The following is a 24,622-nucleotide window of genomic DNA, read 5'->3' on the forward strand; positions in this document are numbered from 1 at the left end:
GAATGCAGCAGTTCCCTTTCTATCCTTGATACTTTTGGGTAGTTTGTTATATAATCTGATGCCCATTTCATTAGGTCCTAATTTCAATGCTTTAGTTCTTATATTCCCATAATGGAAGTCATTCCTGCCTCTGGTGTAATGATGATAATAGGCAGAGTTAAGAGAATAGTTACCAATGTTATTTTTTATATATAGCATCAAAAACATACTGTAGATGCACGGGAGTGGTAGCAAATTAATTCACGGAAAATAGGCCTTGATGGAGCATTGTGAGGTTTCCTGGTGATGATTCTAATAGCTTTCTTTTGCATTTTAAAGATGGTTTAAGAAAAAGCAGCTGATCCCCATAATATTATACTGTAGGTTATATTTGAATAAATTTCCCCATGGTATAAATTGAGTAGTACAGTTTTACTCGCAGTTTCATACAGGTGTCTTAATAAGTAGCAAGTTGAACTGAGCTTGTGCTGAAGGGCTTTTACATGAGTATCCCAAGAAATATTCGCACAGAGAAATACCTAGAAATTCGCATTCTGTCACATGCTCAATTGATTGGTCATTGATTTTTACCAGCAGATCATCAGACATGTTCTCATTGTGTGTAAAGTATACTATTTTAATTTTATTTACATTTAAGTCTAGGAGGTTGTCTGTACACCACCTGTTTATTGCAAGTGTGACAGACTTAGATTTATCCACAAGGCTGGGATATGTTTGTGTTGATATTATTACATTAGTGTCGTCAGCATACAACACTGGTATTATTCCATCATTATTTGGTAAGCAGTTAGGTAGGTCATTGATGTAAATCAGAAAGAGAAGTGGCCCAAGGGTTGAGCCTTGTGGAACACCTTAGTTAACTTGATATGCTTTAGATGAATATTTTGACCCATCAACTGATAACACTACTTTCTGAGAGCAATTATGAATATAGGACTTCATCCAATTTAGAGGAATTCCTCTAATTCCTATTCTATTGAGTTTAATTAGTCATCTATTGTGGTTTACATTATCAAAAGCCTTTGACAAGTCAAAAAACATTCCAAGAGTTTTGCGTTTAGCATCTAATGAATTAAGTATGCTGTCGATTGTCTGACATATGGTAGTTTTTGTAGACCTTTCAGATCTAAATCCATGCTGAGAATTTGAAAGTAGGAAGTTTTTTTCGAGATAAGATGCTATTTGCATATACATGGCTTTTTCGAATATTTTAGCAAATGTATTTTGGACGGCTATTGGTCTGTAGTTATTCAAATCATTGACACAGCCATATTTTTAATAAATGGGCACTACTTTTGATTCTTTTAATTGGAATGGGAAAATCCCTTATATCAAAGATTCATTAATCAAAAATAAAAGGGGTGCTTTTATGGCTTCAAAACAATGATGAACAACTTTACCAGGAATTTCATCTGGGCCAGTACTGGATTTGTTTCCGAGTGGGGAGACAGTAGTTTTTAGATTGGTTTCAGATCAGAGTACTTTTGAAATTCCTTAAAGAGTAACCTTTGTTCATGATTGTTTGAACTTTTACTGGAGATAGCAAGTTTTTTAAGGATAGTCGATTAGTAACGGATCTCGTCAGTTAGCCATGGCTTACATTTTGTTCTATGAAATATTTTATGTGTTACTGGAAAACACAAATCAAAACTGTTTGAAAATTGAATAAAAGTAATTAAAACCTTCGTCTACTGACATAAGGTCATAGACGACGCTGCAGTTTTTTGACTGTAGAAGGAGCAGAAAATGCTGCCTATTTCCATGAGTAATAGACCGCCTTAGGTAAGTTTTATCATTTAGGCTCTCCATTGGTTGGTTAGTATCAATACTTATTTACACCATGCAATGGTCTGTTATATCTAGGTCACTAACAGCTGTTACTACTTTTTCCTGGTTAAGGTTAGTCACAGCGTAATAAATTAGGGTGGCGGATGTGGGAGTGACTCTGGTAGGATTACTGTTAAAACATTCCATGCCGTAAGTTTTGAACAGATTCAGCAATTCGGATCTGTGAGGGGAGTCAACTAAGAGATTACAGTTGAGATCGCCGTTCAGCACGAGTATCTGGTTGTTTGCATATAAGGAGCAAAAGAGTTCTTCTAGTTTTTTAATAAATGTATGAAAATGACCAGTTGGTGATCTATAGTTGGATATGAGCACGAGCAATCCCACTGGAGTTTCAAGGAAACACACCGCACATTCAAAAGTTTTTTCTCCCTTCACAGGCACGCCAATTGAGTTAATAGTGCCCTTTATTCTACTATGCAAGAATATGTCCACACCTCCATTTTTATACGTGGTCCAGCAGTACACTAGGGAGTAATTTGAGAGTGAAATAACCATTAGTTCTTCATATTTTAACCAATGCTCAGTAATACACTAAATGTCTGGTTCACACTCATTTATAGCCACTTCAAGTAGGTTTACTTTGTTCCTGAGGCACTGAATATTAACTTGCGCGATTGTTAAAGGCTGCCTATCTTTGACTAACCCTTTGCAGAGGTCAGGGGGGCCTTCAGAAAAAAATACCTACTGACACAAACATGTTTCGGCCAAAAGTCGAGACTTTCCATTGCATCTTTTAAGTCTTTACCAACAGATACACGAAAAGAGGTATAGGTGCCTCTAGATACCTTCAGCTGCTTGATCTCAAAGTACTTGCCAGGTATTTTACTTGATACATACTTTTTAACTGCTTCGATTGTCGTGTCTTCTTTGAATCGCCAAGCGGCTAATGTGGACCATTTTTGGCAGCCTGACTAAATCACTGTCCAAGTTTGACGTCCCCACAATTGGCTTTGGCCGAGGTTTCCGCTTATTTGAGACCATGGTGTGGCCCTCATCGTCTTCTTTCCTCATGTTGCATGTCGTGGTATGCGGTTCCACAGTTGGTGGCTGTAAATTTCCTTTGCGAGCAACGGAAGAGTACGGTAGCATCACCTTAGGAGCGCACACTTTATATTTGAGAGAGATAGCAAATCATACATTCACAACTTGGAAATGAAACAGGTTGATCATAAATTAATCTTTTATTACAGATGAGTATCACACCAATTAAATTTCTTATTAAGGACTAAACATAAAGGTATAACTATCTCCTCACTGTTCAAATCCAAAGGTCACATGACATTTGGAAACCTTTTGCTCAAACTCACATGGCCCAAATGCCCCTGGGATCCACTAAGCCACTCCCTGGGTCGCCACCGGGTGTCTCAAGGGGTGATGCACCACACTTCACACAATAATACCAATTCAGGACTCCATCCTTGCAAGCCCAGCAGGTGGACACACTACCCACACGACTCACCCGACAAGCTTGAATATCACAGCTTTTGAATCTTAAAATTTTCGTGAATGCAAAAATCAAAGACCAGACAAGGCAATGAAAACTCAATTGTAGAAAAACATTCTTCGTGGGTGACCCTCAATGGGAAGCAAGATCCTTCTCTTGGGGCTATTGCTTAAGGATTCCAGAACTCACCAGTGCTATTTGGATGTATCAAAAAAGAATGCAATCATATTCACCCTGGCCACAAAATTTAGCCACTCTTCAGGGGTAAGAGACAAGAGTGATGTTCATTCTACTAAGTTATCTCTGCCCAGAGTATACTTGGGGAGATCTAGAGCAACCGCAGGAAAGAAGACTTTTCATGTTCAGCACCAAAGGAGCAAGCCTTGGCAATCACAGGGACTAAAAGCAAGCTGATTCCATGCATTCATTGCAAATTGATTGATGTGAGGAAATGACTTTGATCTTTAACATCCAGTCAACATAAGAGCACATAAACTCTATTTACAATAACTTCTCATGGTATGATATTACTATCACACCATCATTTCAATTAAAATTTACAATAATAAATTTTATGAACATTAGATTTATCACAAAATCTGCAAAACATTTGGTTGCAAGGTCACAGCAGCACAACCAAGAACTGTTGACTGTGATAAATGTTGATTCAATGTATTGGACAATTTGGAATTCTGAAAAAGATGAAAGTGGGACCAACCAGAGCTTCAAGCTATGGAGGAAAAGAAGTATGCAAAGCTCCTGTCTGGTCATCACACCATTTGTGGCAACTCCCAGGTGCACGTGGTATTGTAAACTTGTCGAATGACACACATCTCTCGGCACAACTCTGATACGAACGTGAATGCGGGCGATGCCAAAAGCAAATCTCAAATTCAAGTCAAATAATTTTAAAATTTTATTTAAAAACTCTTATATTTGTACTAAATGAAATACTTCAAACACTCTGGCCCTCATCCTCTCAAGGTAATTGCTTAATTTACACACAGCAACAATAAATAATGTACAGAAACAATCAGAATGACTACAAATAAGTACCAATACAAACCCCAAGGGTGAAATTAATACTATACGAATGAGGATTTATCAGCATCATGAATTTTCAAGTCTCTAGAATATCAACCATCAACTATGAAGTTGTGGAAACAAGACCAGTCGTGTCACAACCACATTGGCTATCACTGCTTCAAACTATTCCCAGGTGTTGTAGTACTTCTCCAAGGCTGAGAGTCAATGAGTTGACTGAAGGCAGTATTCAGAACAATATCACAGCCAATCGTGGAGCACCAACTCACGACTGTATTACTTATTTACAAACCATTTTGTGCAGCACTCCTCAAGATTTAAAATGGAAACCACAAGCGCATGTGTGTGTGTGTGTGTACGCACTAGCCGCAATCAACCAGCACAGCCTTCACCCCTTAATCCCAAACCCAGAGTCACCCCTCCTGTTGCGTTGGCCTCTTAGTACGACCTGACGGCAGGCGGGATCGTCTTGCACTCTTTTTGGTCCAGTGTCTCGTCAATTACCCTCCTGTACTTCAACGTGACCTGCAACAGAGGGGCGGAGAGAGTGTGAGCAGGCAATCAGAAACATACATGGACAGGCATGCGACACATACTTAAAAACACACAACAAAAATCATTGAAACATTATACTGTTTTCAAGACCAAAGGAAATCATCTCAAATCTTCACATCTAATAATTTTAAACTCAGAAAGACTTCCTCTTACTGGCAAAATTATAGAAGATTACAGCTCGTGCATTAAGGTTTGAAGTTTTCTGAATGGGAAGTTTACGAGACTACTAGGGGTCGTAAAAACCAATATAATGCAATTAAAATAATACTTCTGGTCTGAGGAGTGAATGGGAATGGCCAAAATGTCCCCTTTTTTCCCCCTCAGTCCCCTTCCACTCGGTCCCCTTTTCTCAGTCCCCTCAGCACCATGCTTCGCAGCCGGGCTCGCCTTGAGTCGGGGCCTTACCTTCCCTGTGGATGGCTCCACCCATGCCATTGTGTGCTTCCTCCAGTGCTGCTCAAACTCCTTGCGCGTCTGCCCCTCTATCGGCTTGGTGTAGTCAAACTCATCCATCCGGTCCTGCAAAGAGAAAAATTATCATTTTATTTCATTGCAAAATAACAAATACATTCGCAACATATGGGATACAGTAACAATACTTTCACATTTTTCTCAGCAAAAATTTTGAATGTAGTCCGCTATTCGTACAAATATTGAAAATGAATAATTCCATTTGGAATATCATTTTATTAATTCATACTTTAATGAGATTTATGCCATAATATACCAATCAGAATTTTATTGAATAGTCATCTCCAAAGAAGTAATTTATCTGTTTTTAAACAAGTCTGAATAAAAACTTTTTATGGCACACGTCAACCATCTAGATTTTTTAAATCTTTATTTTAATATTACACGAGAGCATGGGAAGGACTCATGACAATTATCTAATTGTGACCACCATAAACAAAAATACTGTACTCTTCTGAGACTAAAACCTGACAGAAAACTTGCTCGTAATATGCACAAATAACCCTATTATGAAAATAAATCCTCATAAATATCTGTCTGCGTACCTATGGTCCAGTATCTTTTGGGAAAAGCATATTTACTAAGTTTCACTAGCTTCTTTTTAGACCACTTTGCAGAACGGTAAGCAAGGAGACTTTACTAGATCTATGACATGGTGAAAAATTTATCAATTCAATCAAATTTATTCTGAGGCTTCATTTCTTAGAATTATTTCAAATTTTTAAATCTACCAGCAATAAGCAAGTGGGTAAAAAGAAATTAGAATTAGAATCCCAAACAAATGAAAGGGCAGACAATTGCAGTGTGCGCAAGATGCTCACCTTGTAGTCCTCCCTTGCGTGTGCCCCTCGAGATTCTTTCCTAGCTTCAGCACCATACACCGTCGGCATGGCACACAACAAGAGATTCTGCAGCTCCAAAGTCTCCACCAGATCAGTATTCCAAATCAAACCATGGTCACTGATCTGCAAATCAAAAATCAAAACATAGCTGGAATCCGGTTTCTTTAATTAACGATGGCCAACAACATCCAACAGTTTCACAGTCCAAAGCCAAGTCATCAATGCCAAAATGAATTCAGAGTTTGCCATCATCTCATTCATGCAACATCTTCAAATTAGACACTTTTTTTCATAAAAAAATGTACAAGTTTCCAGAGGGAAAATAAGAATACCACTGGAACAAATGATACTACTGATGTCGGTCAAACAACGATGCCCAAGTAGAATTATTTAAATGTTCTTGTAGGTGCAGTGAACGCCCAAAATATGTTAATTTTCAGGGATAGTTAAGTCATTTGAAAGTAATAAGAATGAATGATTCAATGAACAATTACCCATACAAGTGCCTTAACTGATTAAATTTCATAAATTGAAATCTTAGTGAAAAAACTACTGCTTCACAACTTTACAAGACAATTCTTTTTCCATCAGAATATGGCTAATAGTTTTTACTTCATACCATAAGGAGGAACAAATATGACCACAAAATAAAATTATTTATTATTCCCTTGTATTTAAAAAAATATTTGGTAAAATTTAAGCCCTCATTGGTTCTAAAAAACCATGAACAAATATGGAATACAATTATTCGTAAGATGTTAAATTTTACATCACAATGAGACATGCACAATTGTCATGAACATAAGGGAAAAAATTATTTTGGACGATGAAAATCCCAGTCAATTCACTCCACACATGAAAAATGAAGACCTAACACTTCGAATTACAGTGATTTTTTGCAGCCTATTGGAATGTATTTTTAACCAGCAATTCGAAGTAGGGCACTAGTCACCACACAATGCTGGTGTCAGCAGGATATGCCCATTCTACCTGGCATACCTTTGGAGAGACTAACATTCATCAAACATCATTACAAATAAAGCAAGAAGGGAATGCCTTAAATCAGATAATTTTGTGCACAGAGAGACACTCAAATTATGATTTGCACAGAGCAAGAGTCAGGTGTCACTCGACAAAGCCTAGCCGAAAATGTAATGTGAAAGTAATTAGTCTCTTCATCATTCACAGGATTAATGGAACCATGCATGTGCAATTGGCTTAATTGGAATTGTTTTCAAGGGGTAGAAATCTTTGATTCCTCATTGCCAGCCGGGTTAGGCAAGGGGTTAATGTGCTTGCCTGTAAACCTAAAGGGAGTGGGTTCGAGTTCCACCAAGGGGCGTTTTGTCAACTCTGGTGGTTCAGCCCCTGGGATACACCTCGGGACAACAAGCCAAGAGCGACCCATCAGAGTCCCAAGGGGGGCACACAACACCAGATGCATCCAAAGAGCAAACTAAAGTATTGAAATGGGATTTTACAAAATAAACTTTTATGGGGCATTTCATGCAATACATGAGTCTACTGCATGCAGTATAAACAATTCTAATTTAATCACTTCTAACTCTTCTCTGGTGAAACCTAACTTCAAATCAAGCATCAGCAAGTAAGAATTAAAATTACAGACAGCACGGCATCAGACTAAGGGATAACAGATTGAGGAAACTGAAGTTACGCGCAAATCCAAGCACCACTGTCAGTCACCGCTATGGATGGAGGAAATGAATCATGCCCACCTTCACATCATTAACCCCAATCTTGTAGATCTGGTCCATCTTGGTGCACCCCTCCTTGAGAGTTTCACCCGTTCTAAAAACAGCAGCATTGTTCTGCATACACTTCTGCATTTTGAGGCGGATCTCGGCAGTGGACTGGCTTCCATTGGCATATCGAGTCGTATCCAAATTGGCAACAGATGCCTCACCAGCATTCTAAAGCAATATGACCAAATGTCACATAAATATTTATGGAAAGAAAAGCGTTTAAATGAATCTCTATGCATACGAATTTGTTACATTTGTTCTTCAAAATCTTATGATTTTTAACTTTTTGTAGTAACGAAGTGCAAGGCGTATTCAAGATGTATTAGCTAGCTTTATCCATAAAACTCACTCATCAAATTCATCTTAATTTATGTTCGAAAAATTAAGTGCACCACCGGTACAATTATTGTGCAGTGACTTCCCTTCCACCCACCAACTTCTTCGAATCAAAATACTGTTACGTTGATTCAGTCATATGAATTCCCAATGATGTACTTCGGGAAGTACTTTAAAAGGTGAGGTCTCAATTATATCAGGCACTGCGCATCTTTTCAATTATATGTGGAAAAGTTCCAACAGATTAGCCAGAAAATATCATATGGACTAATTTCTGAAATTGTGTCAGCAAGCAAATACCTCATGTGCAAGCATCACTCATGCCAAACAACGCCTATCGTTTGATTTCAATACTTAATCACATAATTCCACTTTGGCTATGAACCCGTATGAAAAAATGAATTCCCTCAAATCAATCTAGCATTTATTTTAATATGGCCTGTTACTTATTTCCAAATCTCACTGCCAAGGCAAATATTTGATAATCATCTTATTACTTATATGATTGTGCTTAGAAGGAAATATTTGGTTGATTCAATTAGTCAACCATTAGAAACATTCAATAGCCAGAATAAATGTACCCCATTAAGAATGATTGTTTCAACTTCTTCCATAACCCATTACACTTGAGTGCTATTGTAAGAGGCAGAAGAGAGAGGGAGCCTGAAGGGATCGCTCCCATGGACCACGCATTTTAACCACAATGCTGCATACATGTGTGTGCACTCAATGTGAACTTACCGCTTTGAGTTCAGGAACTTTCTCCCCTGGTTTGTTCTCACTCGCAATCGTCTGGGCACACGCACGACCAAACACCACAATGTCGAGGAGGGAGTTGGCACCAAGGCGGTTCGCACCGTGGACCGAGGCACATGCTGCTTCGCCACAAGCATACAGTCCCGGCACTACCTTGTCCTCCCCCTTGTCGTCAAGGGTGATCACCTGCAAGAGAGAGCATTCAGAATTGAGAAGCAGTTAAACGCAGCATGGAGTGTCAGGTTGTCTCTCGCTAGAGGAAACTAAAAATGCAGTGATGATCAGTCTGTGCCCATCCAAAACCTACCTTCAATGGTAAACTGCCTGTTATAAAAATAAGTTCATTATATGACGAGCCGAAGCATCATATGACAGAGTTAAATATGAAATTAAAGAGGCATAATATGTTAGAATATGATACCATGCTTCATACAGTATACCTTATTGTAAGATGAATTATTGTTTGATTTCTATCACTGAAAATGCATGCATATTTGATTCCATTAAAAATATAATTTTGAAGCGGCAAAAATAGGGCAAATGGATTGTCCAAATTTGAATTTAGCCATTTTAAAACACCAATCATATGCTATATGATTTCCCATTACTTTTCCATTAATATTTGTTGCGACACGTGGTAACTTATAAGAATGTGCTCAGCAGGAAATATTTGATTGATTCAATTAGACAATTAGTAGTCAATCGAAATTATTCCGCTTCCCACACCCCTAATCACAGGCGCAGTTAGTTACCTTGCCTGTGAAGTTAGTCGGGATGCCACCCATGTTGTAATGGACCGTCGGCAGCACTGGAATGGGCTCACGCGTCACATCCACTCCGGCAAATATCATGGCTGTCTCTGAGATGCCAGGGAGGCGCATGGCCAGCTGCTCAGGGGGGAGGTGGTGGAGCTGGAGGTATACGTGGTCCTTCTCGGGCCCGCAACCCCTGCACCAATGAACACAAACCCACTTTGAGTTAATCCGTCGCCTCGGCACATACCAATATCAAAATGGGCGATTTCATTTCCCTCCTGAGCACAGGAGAAAGCAGCTGACCAGGCCAAAGAAACATAGATTCCTAATATATATGACATGACACGGTTTTATTTTTAAGAACTCTTTTCCACGGAAATCGCACAGCTTGTGTGAAATTGGGGCCACAGAGAGGTGTGCAAAGGAATCGAACCCTAGCAATGTTTGACTTCAGAATCAAACCCAGTAATCGCACACAGATGATCAAGATTTAATTCAGGCTTAAATCCTGTTAAGCCTAAATGAGTCATTGCTGTAGAAGATCAAGCTAGTTTGCTTCATTACCAACAATATTTACCACTGATCGTCATTTTCCTGAACATCATGATATGCACGGGTGAAAAAACAATAATGCCGATACATTTTAAATCGCATCAAGAGATATTTCACATTGGACACATGCAATGATAAAATATACAGCTGGTCAAAATATATCAGGGACTCTATCCAATTAACATACAAAGAGAGTTGAATGTGCAAATCCGTAAATTCACTCAAAATGAGAAATATTTTTCACACTAATGAAAATCTTCATCAAATGTCCCTTTTCATTTTTGTTTTAATTATAACAGTGAAAAGTGAAATTCCAAAGCGGACACGAAACGCTCCAACTCTGCTCACCTGCCCTCCCTGATCTCAATGGTCATGGAGCGAGAGACGACGTCTCGGGAGGCGAGGTCCTTGGCGACAGGGGCATAGCGCTCCATGAACCGCTCCCCCTCACTGTTCACCAGGAAGCCACCCTCGCCGCGGCACCCCTCCGTGATGAGGCAACCGGCACCATAGATCCCTGAACAAGTGTGGCATAGAATCTATCACTAATGGATCCCAGAGCTTTTTCATCTAACAATCATTCAACATAACTTGCTTATAATCTGATTCAATATGGATTATTTTCAAGGCAGCAACGGCACTATAATCTTTCACTCCTTGAAAACCATTGAGAGAAACAATCATGAAATCATAAAGTGTCCTTGCATGTATGTATACCATGTTTTGTTTGTGGATACTGTAAATTTGTGGCTTTTGCATGCGGTATTTTTTCTTTCTTAATTACGGGTGGTGTCCTAACACCCCCCGCCACTCGCCCTTGCAGTGGCTTGCGGGGTATTGAGTAGATGTAGATGTAGAATCATAACAAACATCATTTACTTTTGGAAAAATCAGTACCCATCTCTTACACTCAACTGCAGGCAATAATTGCATGGGCACGAACTTGTACGTGCAAAATTGTGCACGTCAAAAATGCCTCCCAAGACAACTGCCAAATCTCAGGTTTTTCTGGTTTTTGGAAGTGAAATCATGAACTCAGACTCACCACGAGGAAATTCATTTCATTGTAGAATTGATGAGTGAAAGGGCAGTACTGTTATGTATGCATTTAATTGTTTAATAACAACTACTCCCAGGATTTTTCATTACACTTCTTGTTCCAAGGTATTTGAGCATGGCTAAGTCATTGACCAAGGCCTCGGGGAAAAATAATTTTTCTGCATAGGCGAAAAAGTATTTTGCCAACACACTTATTTTAATATTAAACAAATTCATTATACGAGTGCAACAAGACAGAAATTCCACTCAGTTGAGACCGATTCCATGGCAAAGTAGAGCAATCATAGAATGTCACAAAAGCATCATTATTCATCAACATTATCATATGTATCAACTAATCATTTGCAAATAATGACCATTAATTTGCCTAATCATTAACAGTTTTTAAGTTTAAAAATATCTAAAACAAATCAAAGATTTTTAATTATCCATATATATGTGCAATAATTTAATTAATAAGATATTGTGCTGATAGCATTACTATGAATGCATTGTAGAACTTGTATTTGTTCAAAATTTCTTTGCATTGCTGGTGAAAGAGGTAGAGGATCCATATATATGAGCAATAATTTAATTAATAAGATATTGTGCTGATAGCAGTACTATGAATGCATTGTAGGCAATGCAAAGAAATATTTGTCTAAAATTTCTTTGCATTGCCGGTGAAAGAGGTAGAGGAAGGAAGAGAGAGAGAGGTTTTCAGACAGTATGAAGGTAGACCACAATTACAGAGAAATGAACAGAAAAATAATGCAGGACAAAGAGAGAGGAAGTTCTCACAATATTTGGAAGTAATTAGTCATTAGGGGCATTCTAAAACCCAATTTTCATGGCAATGCCGCAGACTTTTTAAAGATTGATATTTGTCGTTTCAACTGTAAAATTAATCACCACAATTCAGTTAATTCTAGTGTACGACTATGTAAAAATTGGAGGTCACCTATAAACAAAACACACTCCCTAGTTTTTAAAGCACCGATTTATCATGTACCAAACACACGGGCTACGAACAATTAGTTACACAAAATGCATCACATATACTTCAGAATATTTCCAAAATGAATGGTTTGGGTGTATATTTTCACCAATTACCAACAGAATGAACAGTAACATGTTACTTCATCATGAATTATCCACCCTTAAGTTATGCTACCCAAATGAGAGCTTCAACTTGTAGCAGACGGTTAACCCTGATTTGCCTGTTTCACAAGTCCACTCCTCAGTTAAATGGACCCACACCGCTTGGTGGAAGGCAACCTGCTCAAGGGATCTGTTTGTTCACAAGAGGGCAGAAACCCCCTGGCCCCTAATGTATACCCCGCTGAGGAACAAACCAGTAAGGTTGGAGCTAGGGAGGGTGGAGCAGAGAAGTCAGAGAAACATCCACTACCCCCCCTCCACCTCTGCACACTCCGACACCAACAACACTCACCCGTCGGGTGGAACTGCACAAACTCGAGGTCTTCGTTTGGGAGGCCAGCACGAGCAACCATGGCCGACCCATCCCCAGTGCAAGTGTGGGCCGAGGTGCACGAGAAGTACGCTCGCCCATATCCACCCGTGGCAATCACCTGCATGGCAACAAATCTCTCATTAATACCCTCCAGATGATCCCCATGGAAACCACATCGCTGCACACTACGCTTGGCTGGCAGAAGAGACGTTTTTGACCATTGGTGCAGCACTTTATGCAAACGCCACTGCCAACCATCATTTAACTTCTAAGTCCAAAGCTAACTTGAGTGAATAGAAATTTAGTGCATACATCCATTTGCACATTTTGATCAAATTAAGCAATTTGAAAATACGAAAAAGCATGAAATATCATTTTTTCACCAGAGTCATTCAGGTAGGCCATCATGAAACTCAGCCCATTGTATTAAATGATTCCACACGCTTGGAAGTACAAGAGAGTTCACTAAAAACCTGCCGGAATATGAATGAAAATTTTAAAATTAGAACCATTATGAAAATGGCACAAACTTTGGAATGGAAAGTAGATGGAACAAAGAGCTATTTACAAAGTTCTTCCTCGGATCTCAAGAAGTCCTCAGCATCTTGAAATAACATCTTAATGTTACTCCAAAAGCCTGAAATTGTTGTCAACCTAAGCTTATCAATGAAGCCAGATCTAGAATGGAACCAACATTTCTCCATCTAGCTTCTTACAAGATTCAATACATTGTCTACTCCCACTAAACTAGGAAATCCACGCTGTGCCTGCCATACAAGTATCCCATAACCTTGATTGCATTCGCCATATTGTATACACATTCTGGCTCTGCTCCTGGCTGCCAATCATCTTAGCATAGCCAATATCTATTACAGTTCAAGTGAATACTAATATCAGTAGAATATTTCAAAATGGAGGCCAATAATTGGACACAAGATTGCACAAATTTGTTACAGTACTGGTAAGTGTAAACAGCAATGCTTTAGGGCAACCTAATCTGTCCGCATGGGGGACTCGAAATATTTTTCTTCAAATTTTCCCCCTTATCTTTTGTAATTTTCTGGCTTTTATCTGACGACCAGGGATACCCTATCCCAGCCTGCAACAACCCTTTCTCTCTTACTATACCCTGGTCATTCCTTCCTCAGACCTCTACCACCAAGCCTGTCTCCCGCCCACAATCTCTAGAATTTCTTCATTTGTTTTTTTGACTCTTGCATACCTTACACCCACATTTTACAATATCATTTCTAGCTCAAGAAAATTTCTGCCTCCTTTCATTCCATCCAAAATGCCAATTCTTTTCCTCCAATAACCTCACCCACCCACATTCTCCCCTCATTGCAATGCTCAGCATCCCGGTGGCTCCCAATATTCCCTGCTTTCACTTGTCACGTCTTCTTGGGATTTCTCCAAATAACATGCTTCCTACCCCCAACCCAGCCAAGTCTCCGAGTAAATTCTAAAGCTCGCTCCACACAACTTAGAAAGTACAGGTCTACTTAAGCAGTGACCAATCACCTCAAAATCAAACCATTACCGTAGCCATTAAATCATTCCATAACATTAACCATAATGTAAAAAACATAAAACTATCATAAATCTTTGATTTTTAGATTGAAAAAAATGTCGACAACAGATCACAACAGCCAATCAACCTAATGACATAAATTTCACCTGCTAATAATTAAGCACCAATCTATTAATGCAAGTTACCATTTTATGGGTAAACTCACCATAAGTTATTTAGAACTATGCCTAAGAACCATCTTAAGATTTCTTTTCCCAATTCGGCAACAGTAGGGAAGATCAATGGCAAAGATAATTATGAAATTTTGGGTAAAACTGACGCATATGTCTTAAATTTAAATGTGTGTACAGTGAGCTATGCTGGTCAAAGCGGGAAAAATTTGAGGACAAGAGTAAAAAAACTAAAAAAAAATTTGCTTTCATAATGTTGATGTGTCCTCCCATTTTGCCAAGCAATTATCAGAATGTAAGCACACAGGCAATTTTTATTCTGTTATAATATTCTAATTTTTTTGTAACTTTTTGACATTGCTAATTATCAAAATAACCTCCTTTTACATGATCATATATTTTTGGTTCATTCTCCCTTTACTTTCTCTTTCCCAACCCAAGTGGGTAGAAGAGCCTTGACTAAGGCACTAACGTTCATTTTGACCTTCCGCTTGGGAAATTATTTCCCATCCCCCCGTATTTCCTCTCCTCCCTGCCACACAAGCATTCTTACCCCCCCCCCCCACCCCACCCCCCCAAACTCCTCCATCCTTACCGCCCCTACGGACATAGTGTATATTTAGAAGTGAGCACAATATATTTGTGCCTTGATAATGAATTACCCGTTGAAACTAAGGTCGGTTGCTAACAAATTATTGGGGAATACTACCACAACATTTGTTTATTCTATGATGAAAAGTTTCCACAAGGTTAATCCTTAATGTAGTTTTCATACTTTATACTTGTTTTATTCATCACCACGAGGCAATTCCATTCACCATGTCCGGGATTAATCAAAGGTTAGTGTAAGCAAGTCTTTTTGGTTAACTTAATTATAATTTAGCAACGTCAAATTGAAAACCAAATGAAACATTACACACTTAGCCCCCTGCTTTTTAGAACACTTTTTCCACCAAATCCTGCCAAAGAGGATAAAACTCAAGAACCTTCAACAATTTTCACCCAGTGATTCTAGCAAAAGTCATTTGATTTATTCCGACGTTCCACGCCCAAATAAAAATACCCATCTTATACATTAAAGTGTTCCACATAGGTGGTAGCCCTGAATATATGTGCACACCGTATTTTTGGCGTTGAATCGGTGCAAGGTGCCATCCTCCAGGCATAGGGCAATGACTCCACGGCATTCTCCATTCTCCATGAGCAGGTCCAGTGCGAAGTATTCAATGAAGTAATTGCAATCATAGCGAAGGGACTGTCCATAGAGGGTGTGCAAGAGGGAGTGACCAGTCCGATCCGCTACACAGCAGCACCTGCAATCATTCATGCCAAGGCTAAGTTCAAGGGCTTAACACACAGCTCAACTCCTCCCTTGCAAACTTCCAAAATTAATATTTTTCACATAAAAATGATTACATATACTTGTAACATTACAATGTTTGCATAAAGAGTATCGGCGACAATTTTTTCCCGACGTGCATTGCGTGAAGTGCTGAAGTCAGACCATTGGTCACATGCGCACAGGATTGCACATTGACTTGGCAATGATAAGATGACAGTGCACACCATTATCACTAAAAATTTACCAATGCAAAAGATCTGCACTAAACTCGTCCCGAAGGTCTCGACAGACGATTAAGAACAGAGTTGAGTGTCCGCTAGCGAAGATCTGCAACAGCATCACAGCGATTTCCCAACCCCCCCTTACACTCCTGGATTGGACTGAGCAGATTATTTCCTATTCCCTATAAAAAAGAAATCCTCCCTCAAAGGACCACACCACGGAACCCTAAGTGCCGTCAAAGAAGCTTGCACATATACCCTAAGGACCTTTCGGAAGCCACCCACGAGGAAACCTTTGAGTTGTGGAAAAGCTGTGGGCAAAAGTGCATCAATGCTCAAGGGATTTACTAGGAAGAACTTTGAGACATTGAAGCAATATCTAAAATAAACATATTTTTCAGAAACTTTTCCCAATACTTTTTATACAAACCACGTCTAAGTTTGTTTACAGGGAAGTCAAGGAGTGTTTTTCAGCTTAAATTATTGGCAAAAAGCCTTGGCTTTTACAAATGTCAAAGATAAAATTAGTCAAGGTTAGTTCAGTAATTTACATGAAATATTGACCAATAAGGAAGTATAAAAATTAATAGTACAATGAAAATGAATTAACAAGGTCCATAAAGATATTTAAAAATTACCCCTTCTTACTTCCTCAAACAAATTCTACTCCATAATTCATTCCAAGCAGATGCACAGGGCAAGGGTGAGCATGACCTTTACCTGTGGGCCTGGCCGCCTTTTCCAAACTTGAGTGACTGACCACCAAATGCTCGCTGGTATATCTTTCCATCATTGGTCCTACTGAAAGGCATTCCTGGAAAATTGCATGAAAAAGATTCAGTTCAAGGAATATCAGGTTTCCTGCATTGTAAAATGGGCCATTCCCATTAAATTGGCATTAATATTATCATTATTGCTTATTTGAAGTTACATTCACTGACTACCTCCAAGGCTTTAGCAAGCTTCATTGCCATCACAAAGGTCAGAGATCACTGAGGTATCAATACTGTTGAGACAGATTTTCACTGTGGAAACACAAGCATTTCTACTGCTGTATTAGTGGTTTTTTACCATTAAGATACCATTTACCACCAGATCATATCTAAGCATTACCTTGGGTGCATCTATCACATTTGACCCCAAAACTCTAGAAAGACCCAGATTAATTTCCTTGTACCAAATTACTTACTCACCTGGAATATACTTCAATAAGTTTAATTGATGGAGAGAGAAATTTTAATGATAAGACGAATTTGAATAGATAAATAAACCATACATTAGAAAAATGTTCCTGAAAAAATGCCCTTGGGTAGAGAGAGTTTAGATTTGTGGCATGGGCCATACTCAAATGAGATGCCAACCCATTTGGCAGTAGTGACTCCATGAGGCCTTTATGCCCTCCACTCAGCCGCCCTCTTCATTAGCACTCGGCCAGGCATGCCTCCGAAACTGTTCACTCTTCTAAGAGCTCCACTCCTTGGAACCAAACCCACAAATGAGTTTAGCTCCAGTCCCTCCCCTGTATTACACCAGTTGACAACATCCTCTCATTTAAATTAAAATCATACAATGCCTTGCTTGCAAGTGAAATACCAGACATACTTTTTCCTGGGTATCAAACTGCATATTATGGTTTTCAATATCATTGATTCCCCAACCTATGTTCCAGCACAAATCATGAAAGGGTTTAGTCTTCATATTTCCCTTGAATGATTTAACTAATAGATACAACGCGGTCCTTGAAATGCCATGAGGGAAAGTACAATTATTCCTACATTAATAACAACATAGATATGACCCATCACACGTACCATAATTTTCTAATTCAACGACAGCCTTTGGAGCTTCTTTGGTCATATAATGAATGGCATCCTGGTCACCCAGCCAATCAGAGCCCTTAACTGTGTCATACCTGTTGGGAAAAATGCCAAATCAAGATAAATTAATAAATGAAATGTTGAAGCTACAAGTGATCATTCAGATAAATTGCTTTGGAGCCCTTTACAAAATGAAAGAGATGGGTGGAATGTATGATAAGCAGCAAAAAAGGGTCATTAAATTGGCATTCATCTACATCTACTTAATACCCCGCAAGCCACCGCAAGGGCGTGTGGCGGGGGGTGCTAGGACACCACCCGTAATTTAGAAAAGAAAAAGAAAAAAAAACCGCATGCAATAACGACAAAATCATATATAAAAAAAAACATGGCATACATTCATGCATGAACACTTACACCCCACACACATGCAAACACTCAATCTACATCTTACATACATATGCACCTGAAAGTATACCTAACATCTCTGTAGTGTTTAATTTTGTTCCGACTTGTAAATTCAACGTTTTTAATATTACTAAAGTGACTTCGGTTTCTTGCTATTATGATTTCTGATTGTTCGGGGAAAGAATGAGTATTTGTACCTATCTGTCTTGGAATCTATCTCCCTTGGCATTATATGGCTACAAATACACTGGTATGAAATAAGTACTTTAATCAGGCTTTAATTTGTTATTTTCCAAGAACAAATATCCCATCACCAATCTAACCACTTCCCACAACCACCCCCCATGGAAAACTCTCAAAGAAACCCCTGGGGATGTGCCAGTTACATCTGGGTGAGATGACCTGACAAGGCTACATGGAACTTGGGCCGGAGCAGTGTCCACTGACACCACCTCCCAACCCCAACATGCCTTCCCCACCCACACCCATCATTCCCCCATGCTCCCCTCCCCCACTCCTCATCTCCTTACAACACCCCCCCTGCCCCTAACCAGTTTCTGACTGCGAGAACAGAGCTCTCCACCCGAAGACAAAGTGGGTGAGACCCCCAAAATATTTTAATTACAACTAACTCCCAACCACTTTAGTAAACTGACATTCAACCAATTGCAACAAATCGCCTGAGTGATCAAAGGAAGCATTGCATAATATCTGACAAATTAAGTGCCAACACAGTTCTTGTTGCAGCATAATAAGGAAGAAGAAGACACCTCCAAGACATAAGGATAAATAACATTCTACTAAAATTTTGGTTCAGAGAAAAACTCCATGCGCCAGCCTTCTTTGATTTGCCGATAAAAAGTCATCAACAATCTATTCTGCTAAGCAGGTCATAACTGCTGCGCCACCCGTCTCTATCCTGTACCCTTCTCTACATATCCACCCCCGCAGCCCCTATTCCCCTTCACAACGCCCACAGGCTTTAGTCTTCTCCTTCCCCTCCTCACAGCCTCTTTCTCGGCCATTCCTTCAAGGCATTTCCTTCTGAATCAAGCAGTTCGCGACCAAACCACTTCTTATTCCCATTTATTCCCGAGGGCATCTTTCCCCTTTTCTATTCAGTGCCTCCTCATCACCTACCCTCTCTCTGACCCCACCACCTTCAACATCTCTCTCCAAATCCACTTTTCAAGGGCTTCTATCCTTTTCCCATCACATTCTCTCAATATCCAAGCATCACATCCACATAGCATTATCGTGCATAGTGAAACCTCTTATTTTTATTCCCTAAATTTACATATTTTTTTATGGTCCAGACAGCTCATCATGTAATTCAAAACTTCAAATTTATGCTCCTTAAACCAGGAATTCATATAGAATCTCAACACCTCATGAAGACAGTATGGCAATTTTTATGATATTTTCCTAGAGTTTCAATCATAATGGCATGTTTAAATGTTTACATTAGGAAAATTTAATCCTAAGGCTTCCGCAACGTCTAGTTGATGAATTCATTCTTCTTTCGGGAATTTCCATCGCGTAGGTGAGTTGATGGACAACTGTTTGGCGCCCCCAGTCCTGGAGGCATCTTCAGGTCTTCACTTCGACCTGAAGACGCCTCCAGGACTGGGGGCGCCAAACAGTTGTCCATCAACTCACCTACGCGATGGAAATTCCCGAAAGAAGAATGAATTCATCGTCAGGAAAATTAGTTCACTGAAATTATCTTTTTATGCATTTGTTATAAGTTAATATGTTTTTAAATTACCATATAACTAGTCAGCACACAGCATATGACTGATATGTTCTCATTTATCAGATGGGAAGTTTTTATGAGCAACCAGAATAAACCCCTGGGTTTGATAATCCTTACCCACATGTTATTTTTTTTAATAATGATTAATATGACTTTAAAAAGTTTAAAGAAAATATAAACAATGAAAATCAAGAAAGATGAAGACATTTTGAAAGAAGTATAAATTCTACAAAGGTAAGTCTTAAATTAACTTTTTCAGTGTTAAAACTCTCATTTACACCTATTGCAGATGATTTCATTTTTTGCAGTTTCCTTTTATTTATTATTGTCAGATATATTCACCATTACGAAATAATAATAGATGAACTATTTTTTTCCCTGAAAACATTTTACATAGTCTTCACTGGTTCCTTCAAAAATGTTACATTATTCAAGGTTCCACTAAGTACATTCATTAATTGATTCTGGGAGATGGTACTGATATTCATTTTGTGAGGACATTTGTAGCAATGAAATGATACTTAATGTATTCAATGCAAGTCATAATGCCTTCCCAAGACAAAGAGGAGCTTACCCTGAAACAAGATACGTTGGCTTCACAACCAAAAATTGAGAATTTTTAAATGGACGGATTTAAATGGAATTTCAAAAGAAAGGAAGGAAATAATTGTGATAATTACATGTGCCACAACCAGTCGTCTTCCTCCATGTTCCCGAGGGCTGCATTGATTCCTCCTTGAGCGGCAACCGTGTGTGACCTCGTGGGAAATAATTTGGTGATGACAGCAGTGCGAAAGCCTTCAGCTACTAACCCAAAGGCAGCCCGGAGACCAGCACCTCCTGCTCCAACCACCACGGCATCATAAGTGTGGTCTATCACAGGATATGCCCGCGAGAGCTGGGTACACAAACAGGGGACTTAGTTTTGGCAATGCACACCATTGGGTCAAAAACTAACAAATCCAAGCACAATCCTCAATATTTACACCATGGTGCACTACTTCACTGGTATCCCTTGCCTGGCATACTCCCATTGCTCTACACTGATAACACCAATGTTTTAGTGATGGCTTCTTCCATCAATGACCAGCTGTCTAAGCCAATCCTTGCTACACTTCTGCTAGATGAGTGGTGCAAACAAAACTCATCTCCCTTAATGAGGACAAGCCAAGCTTAGTATTGTACACTCAATTAGCAAAAATAAGCCAAAACAAACATCACTATCAATATTGAAGGGAAATTGATTCCACAAAATAACAGTTCTTGCTTCCTGGGCATTGAAATAGATAGTAAATTATCTTGGGATGTTCATATTAACATTATGGGCTTGGCATCAATTTTTAAAAGCATGTTACCCAATTTTAGATTATTGTACTACAGGGTCAGATGGAGTGTACTGCTAAAGTGGAGCTCATGGGTGCCACTGAAATCAGAGCCAGTGGGCATTTGAGGAAAATAATTCTCCTGACCCTAAACATTGAGTCAATTTCACTTATTGAGTATAGATCCCGAGTAGTAATAGTATCTAAGGAGGCGATCGACAGCTAAGGTCATTTACACCATTACGGATGGACAGGAAAGAATGAAGGGTGGAGAGAAACCCGGCGTCGGCATTAGCCTACTCTTTACGAAAGACGCCAAGAGGTCAACAGCTTAACGTCCCATCCGACGGACGGCGTACTCGCTCAAAGTGCCCTCCACAAAGCACCTCAAGTAGGGGATTGGGATGTAAAACTAATTGACGATGCCAGGATTTGAACCCAGGCTCTCAGGGTGGGAAGCCAGTGCATTAGCCACTGCACCATCTTGATCCCTTTAGATCCTGAAGCTGAGCATATTTTACGATTCCCTCAGGAACATCCCTATCCAACATAACAAATGGACAGTTGTGATTCATTATATGGTGATAATAAGTTTGAGTCACTTTATATGTACATGTGTATGAAAATCTGTAGGTGGACCAAAAACAACTTTCATTGCTTTCTTTTCTAAGTTTCAAACAGTTTTAGTAAATCCTGCATTTAAATTTAAAAAACATCCAGGATACAGAGTTGAAGTTGTCAGTTGTGCTCATAGCTTGCATAGAGCTCTTCCTGATAATAGATATTCATTACGCCAGCTTTCAATTCCTCCATCTATTAAGTTGACCTTAGCCTATGCAGTACTTCTTCATGAATTCACCCTCAATGACTGAACCTCAATCCCAAACATTTGTATAAAATTATTTTATCCCTATAGTTATGATTGCCAGTGATGTTGATGAATGAATACTTACATCACTAGAATTCTTGACGTCGCCAGCTCGTCCGGTGGCAGAAATGTGCAAACATTTTACCCCCGCCAAAGGCCTCAGGAAACTCTTCTGAAAGAGTAAGAGGGACATGTACTAATACAAAGAAATAAAAACTGTAATTCTATCCATATGGGGACCTTTTTTATTCTCCATGTTCCCTCTGTGTTTCATGAACTGCAAAAAACCATCTCCATTAAATAACTTTTTTCATTTGAGAGAAAGTTTAAGTCCATAATTTGTGGAATTCCATTATAATGAAAAAGGACAATGCAAATTACTTTGCCAACCAGTTCTGTGACGCTACAGCATCATATGGACTTGGTGTGGGATTTATGCTAAAGAGAAGCAAAACTAGTCTGTAATTTTAAAAAAATTCTATCCCATGGAAATTTCATGTCATTTGATTCTTCCTTTTTCATGACATGTATTATTAATTCTTTTCATTTGGAACAATAATGGCAAAAAATCAAATTTCAGGAATGTTGTGGTAAATATTTATGGTAGTTCCATTTTGGCACTCATTGTCTTATAATGTGTTGTGTCAAGTTCCACAATAAAGTTAAAGGACTCATGCAGAATATTTACAATTTTGTAGTAATGATCTTTGACTGCCGTGATGTGCCTCTCCACCAGCCAAGAATATCACCTACATAATAGCTCTAATAATAAATTTCCTAATAGTGGACGTCTCGGCTCAAGGAGTTACAAGAGTAAAGTTACAAAAAGATATCAGCCAATATAGTTGCGCCAATGGCGACGCCCGATCTCTGCATACAAAAATTCCCATTATTGTGTTTGTTAGCTAAAATGAATTAAGTTCATGCACCGATTCACCTCTCCTCAACATTCCCATACAGAGCCTATAACTGCCTATCCTACGAGATGATACCATAACCTCGGTTGTAATTTTATATTACACTTACACATGTGGCACAATTTCTACCTATTATTACCGTGACAATGAAACTGTGGTCTAAGCAGTCATTTTCAGCAATATATATACATGATAACAAGTTAACAGAAAGAGCTGTCTTTGGCTATGTACTAAACAGAGGACCCAGATTCAATATGGATGCTCTGGGCTCCGACCCGTTTCACCAAAGCGGTGTAATTTTCTGGGCACCAGAACTTCTTGGGAACCCGTAAGGAAAGGAACTGGCCCGCGACTTTAAATGTGTATTTCAGAAGGCATAAGGCTTAGTAAGACCCGAGCTCTGCTCTCACATACGAAAATCCAACTTTGGGTCGATTACTGCGGAGGGACATTACAAATATAGTGTCAGGACTACAGTGCCAGAAAACCAAATTTTCACAGAGGCATCTTGAGTGCAAGCAAACGATCTGAAACGGTATGACTTATGTTGAACCTCAAATGCATGCTGCTGTGTTTAAAGTAAAAGTCTACATCGACAAAAATAAGACGTTTTCATTTACGTGCTATCACAATGTTTTGTTCGATGTTACCAAGCACCAGAAACCTCATCCAGAAGGTGCGGGACTTTTTCTCGATATGAAATAGTTTAAATTTCCTCAAATAGAATTTCCAATTAAATAGAAGAAAATAGTAGTTGAATTATATGATTTTTTGTTCAAACACGAGAGTTTTATACAAATTGGCTCAATGACTATCTGTAGTTGCAATTTAGGCACTACCCCTGCGGTAATTAAACTGCAAACTACGATTCGAACAGCTGAGGAATGCAGAAATGAATAACTCGATTTTTCCTTAAAAAATATTTTCCATGTTCAAATCAATATTCTTTTCCCCCACCTGAACTATCGCCACCTCACTGACAATCTATAAAATAGTACAACTAGGCTATTGGAATTTTTCCGAAGTACTGCGAAAAAAGATTGCTGTTATATAATAGCTGTTGCTTCCTTCGCATGTTAAGCACACGTCGATAATAAAAGCAGATAAAAACCTTAAGACGTTCAACATTAATCACTCTATCTTACCGATGCGACTGCTGCAGCATTCTTGGCCAAAATTGTCGACGCTCTACAAATACAAGACATGACGACCTAAAATCCCGAGCAGACCGTGTTGCAAGATGCTGCCGACAAAAGAAGTATTCCAATTTTGGCTACCAAATGATACCGCAATGCTGCCCTCTGTTGGTCATTAACGTCATTTCCATTGTTGATGGTGATCATGAGAAATTTATGCGTACCTACACTATGTTAAAACGGATTCGATGTCAAA

General features: G+C 39.0%; 1 protein-coding gene across 1 annotated transcript; it reads right to left on the minus strand.

The window, feature by feature from the left end:
* Positions 1 to 3,014: 3,014 nt before the first annotated feature.
* Positions 3,015 to 24,506, minus strand: SdhA (succinate dehydrogenase, subunit A (flavoprotein)). The gene is made up of 14 exons (XM_071595565.1): positions 24,376 to 24,506; positions 22,399 to 22,485; positions 20,804 to 21,021; positions 17,954 to 18,054; positions 16,863 to 16,956; positions 15,700 to 15,892; positions 12,858 to 12,996; positions 10,715 to 10,883; positions 9,812 to 10,007; positions 9,045 to 9,245; positions 7,941 to 8,135; positions 6,184 to 6,327; positions 5,297 to 5,410; positions 3,015 to 4,861 (listed from the first exon to the last, which is right to left on the minus strand). Exons 1-14 carry the CDS (start codon positions 24,433 to 24,435, stop codon positions 4,775 to 4,777), a joined length of 1,998 nt encoding a protein of 665 aa, XP_071451666.1. The 5' UTR covers positions 24,436 to 24,506; the 3' UTR covers positions 3,015 to 4,774.
* Positions 24,507 to 24,622: the final 116 nt, after the last annotated feature.

Source organism: Hetaerina americana, unplaced genomic scaffold (genome assembly GCF_022747635.1).
Source record: "Hetaerina americana unplaced genomic scaffold, ioHetAmer1.1.p SCAF_7, whole genome shotgun sequence".
NCBI classification, from domain to species: Eukaryota; Metazoa; Arthropoda; class Insecta; order Odonata; family Calopterygidae; genus Hetaerina; species Hetaerina americana.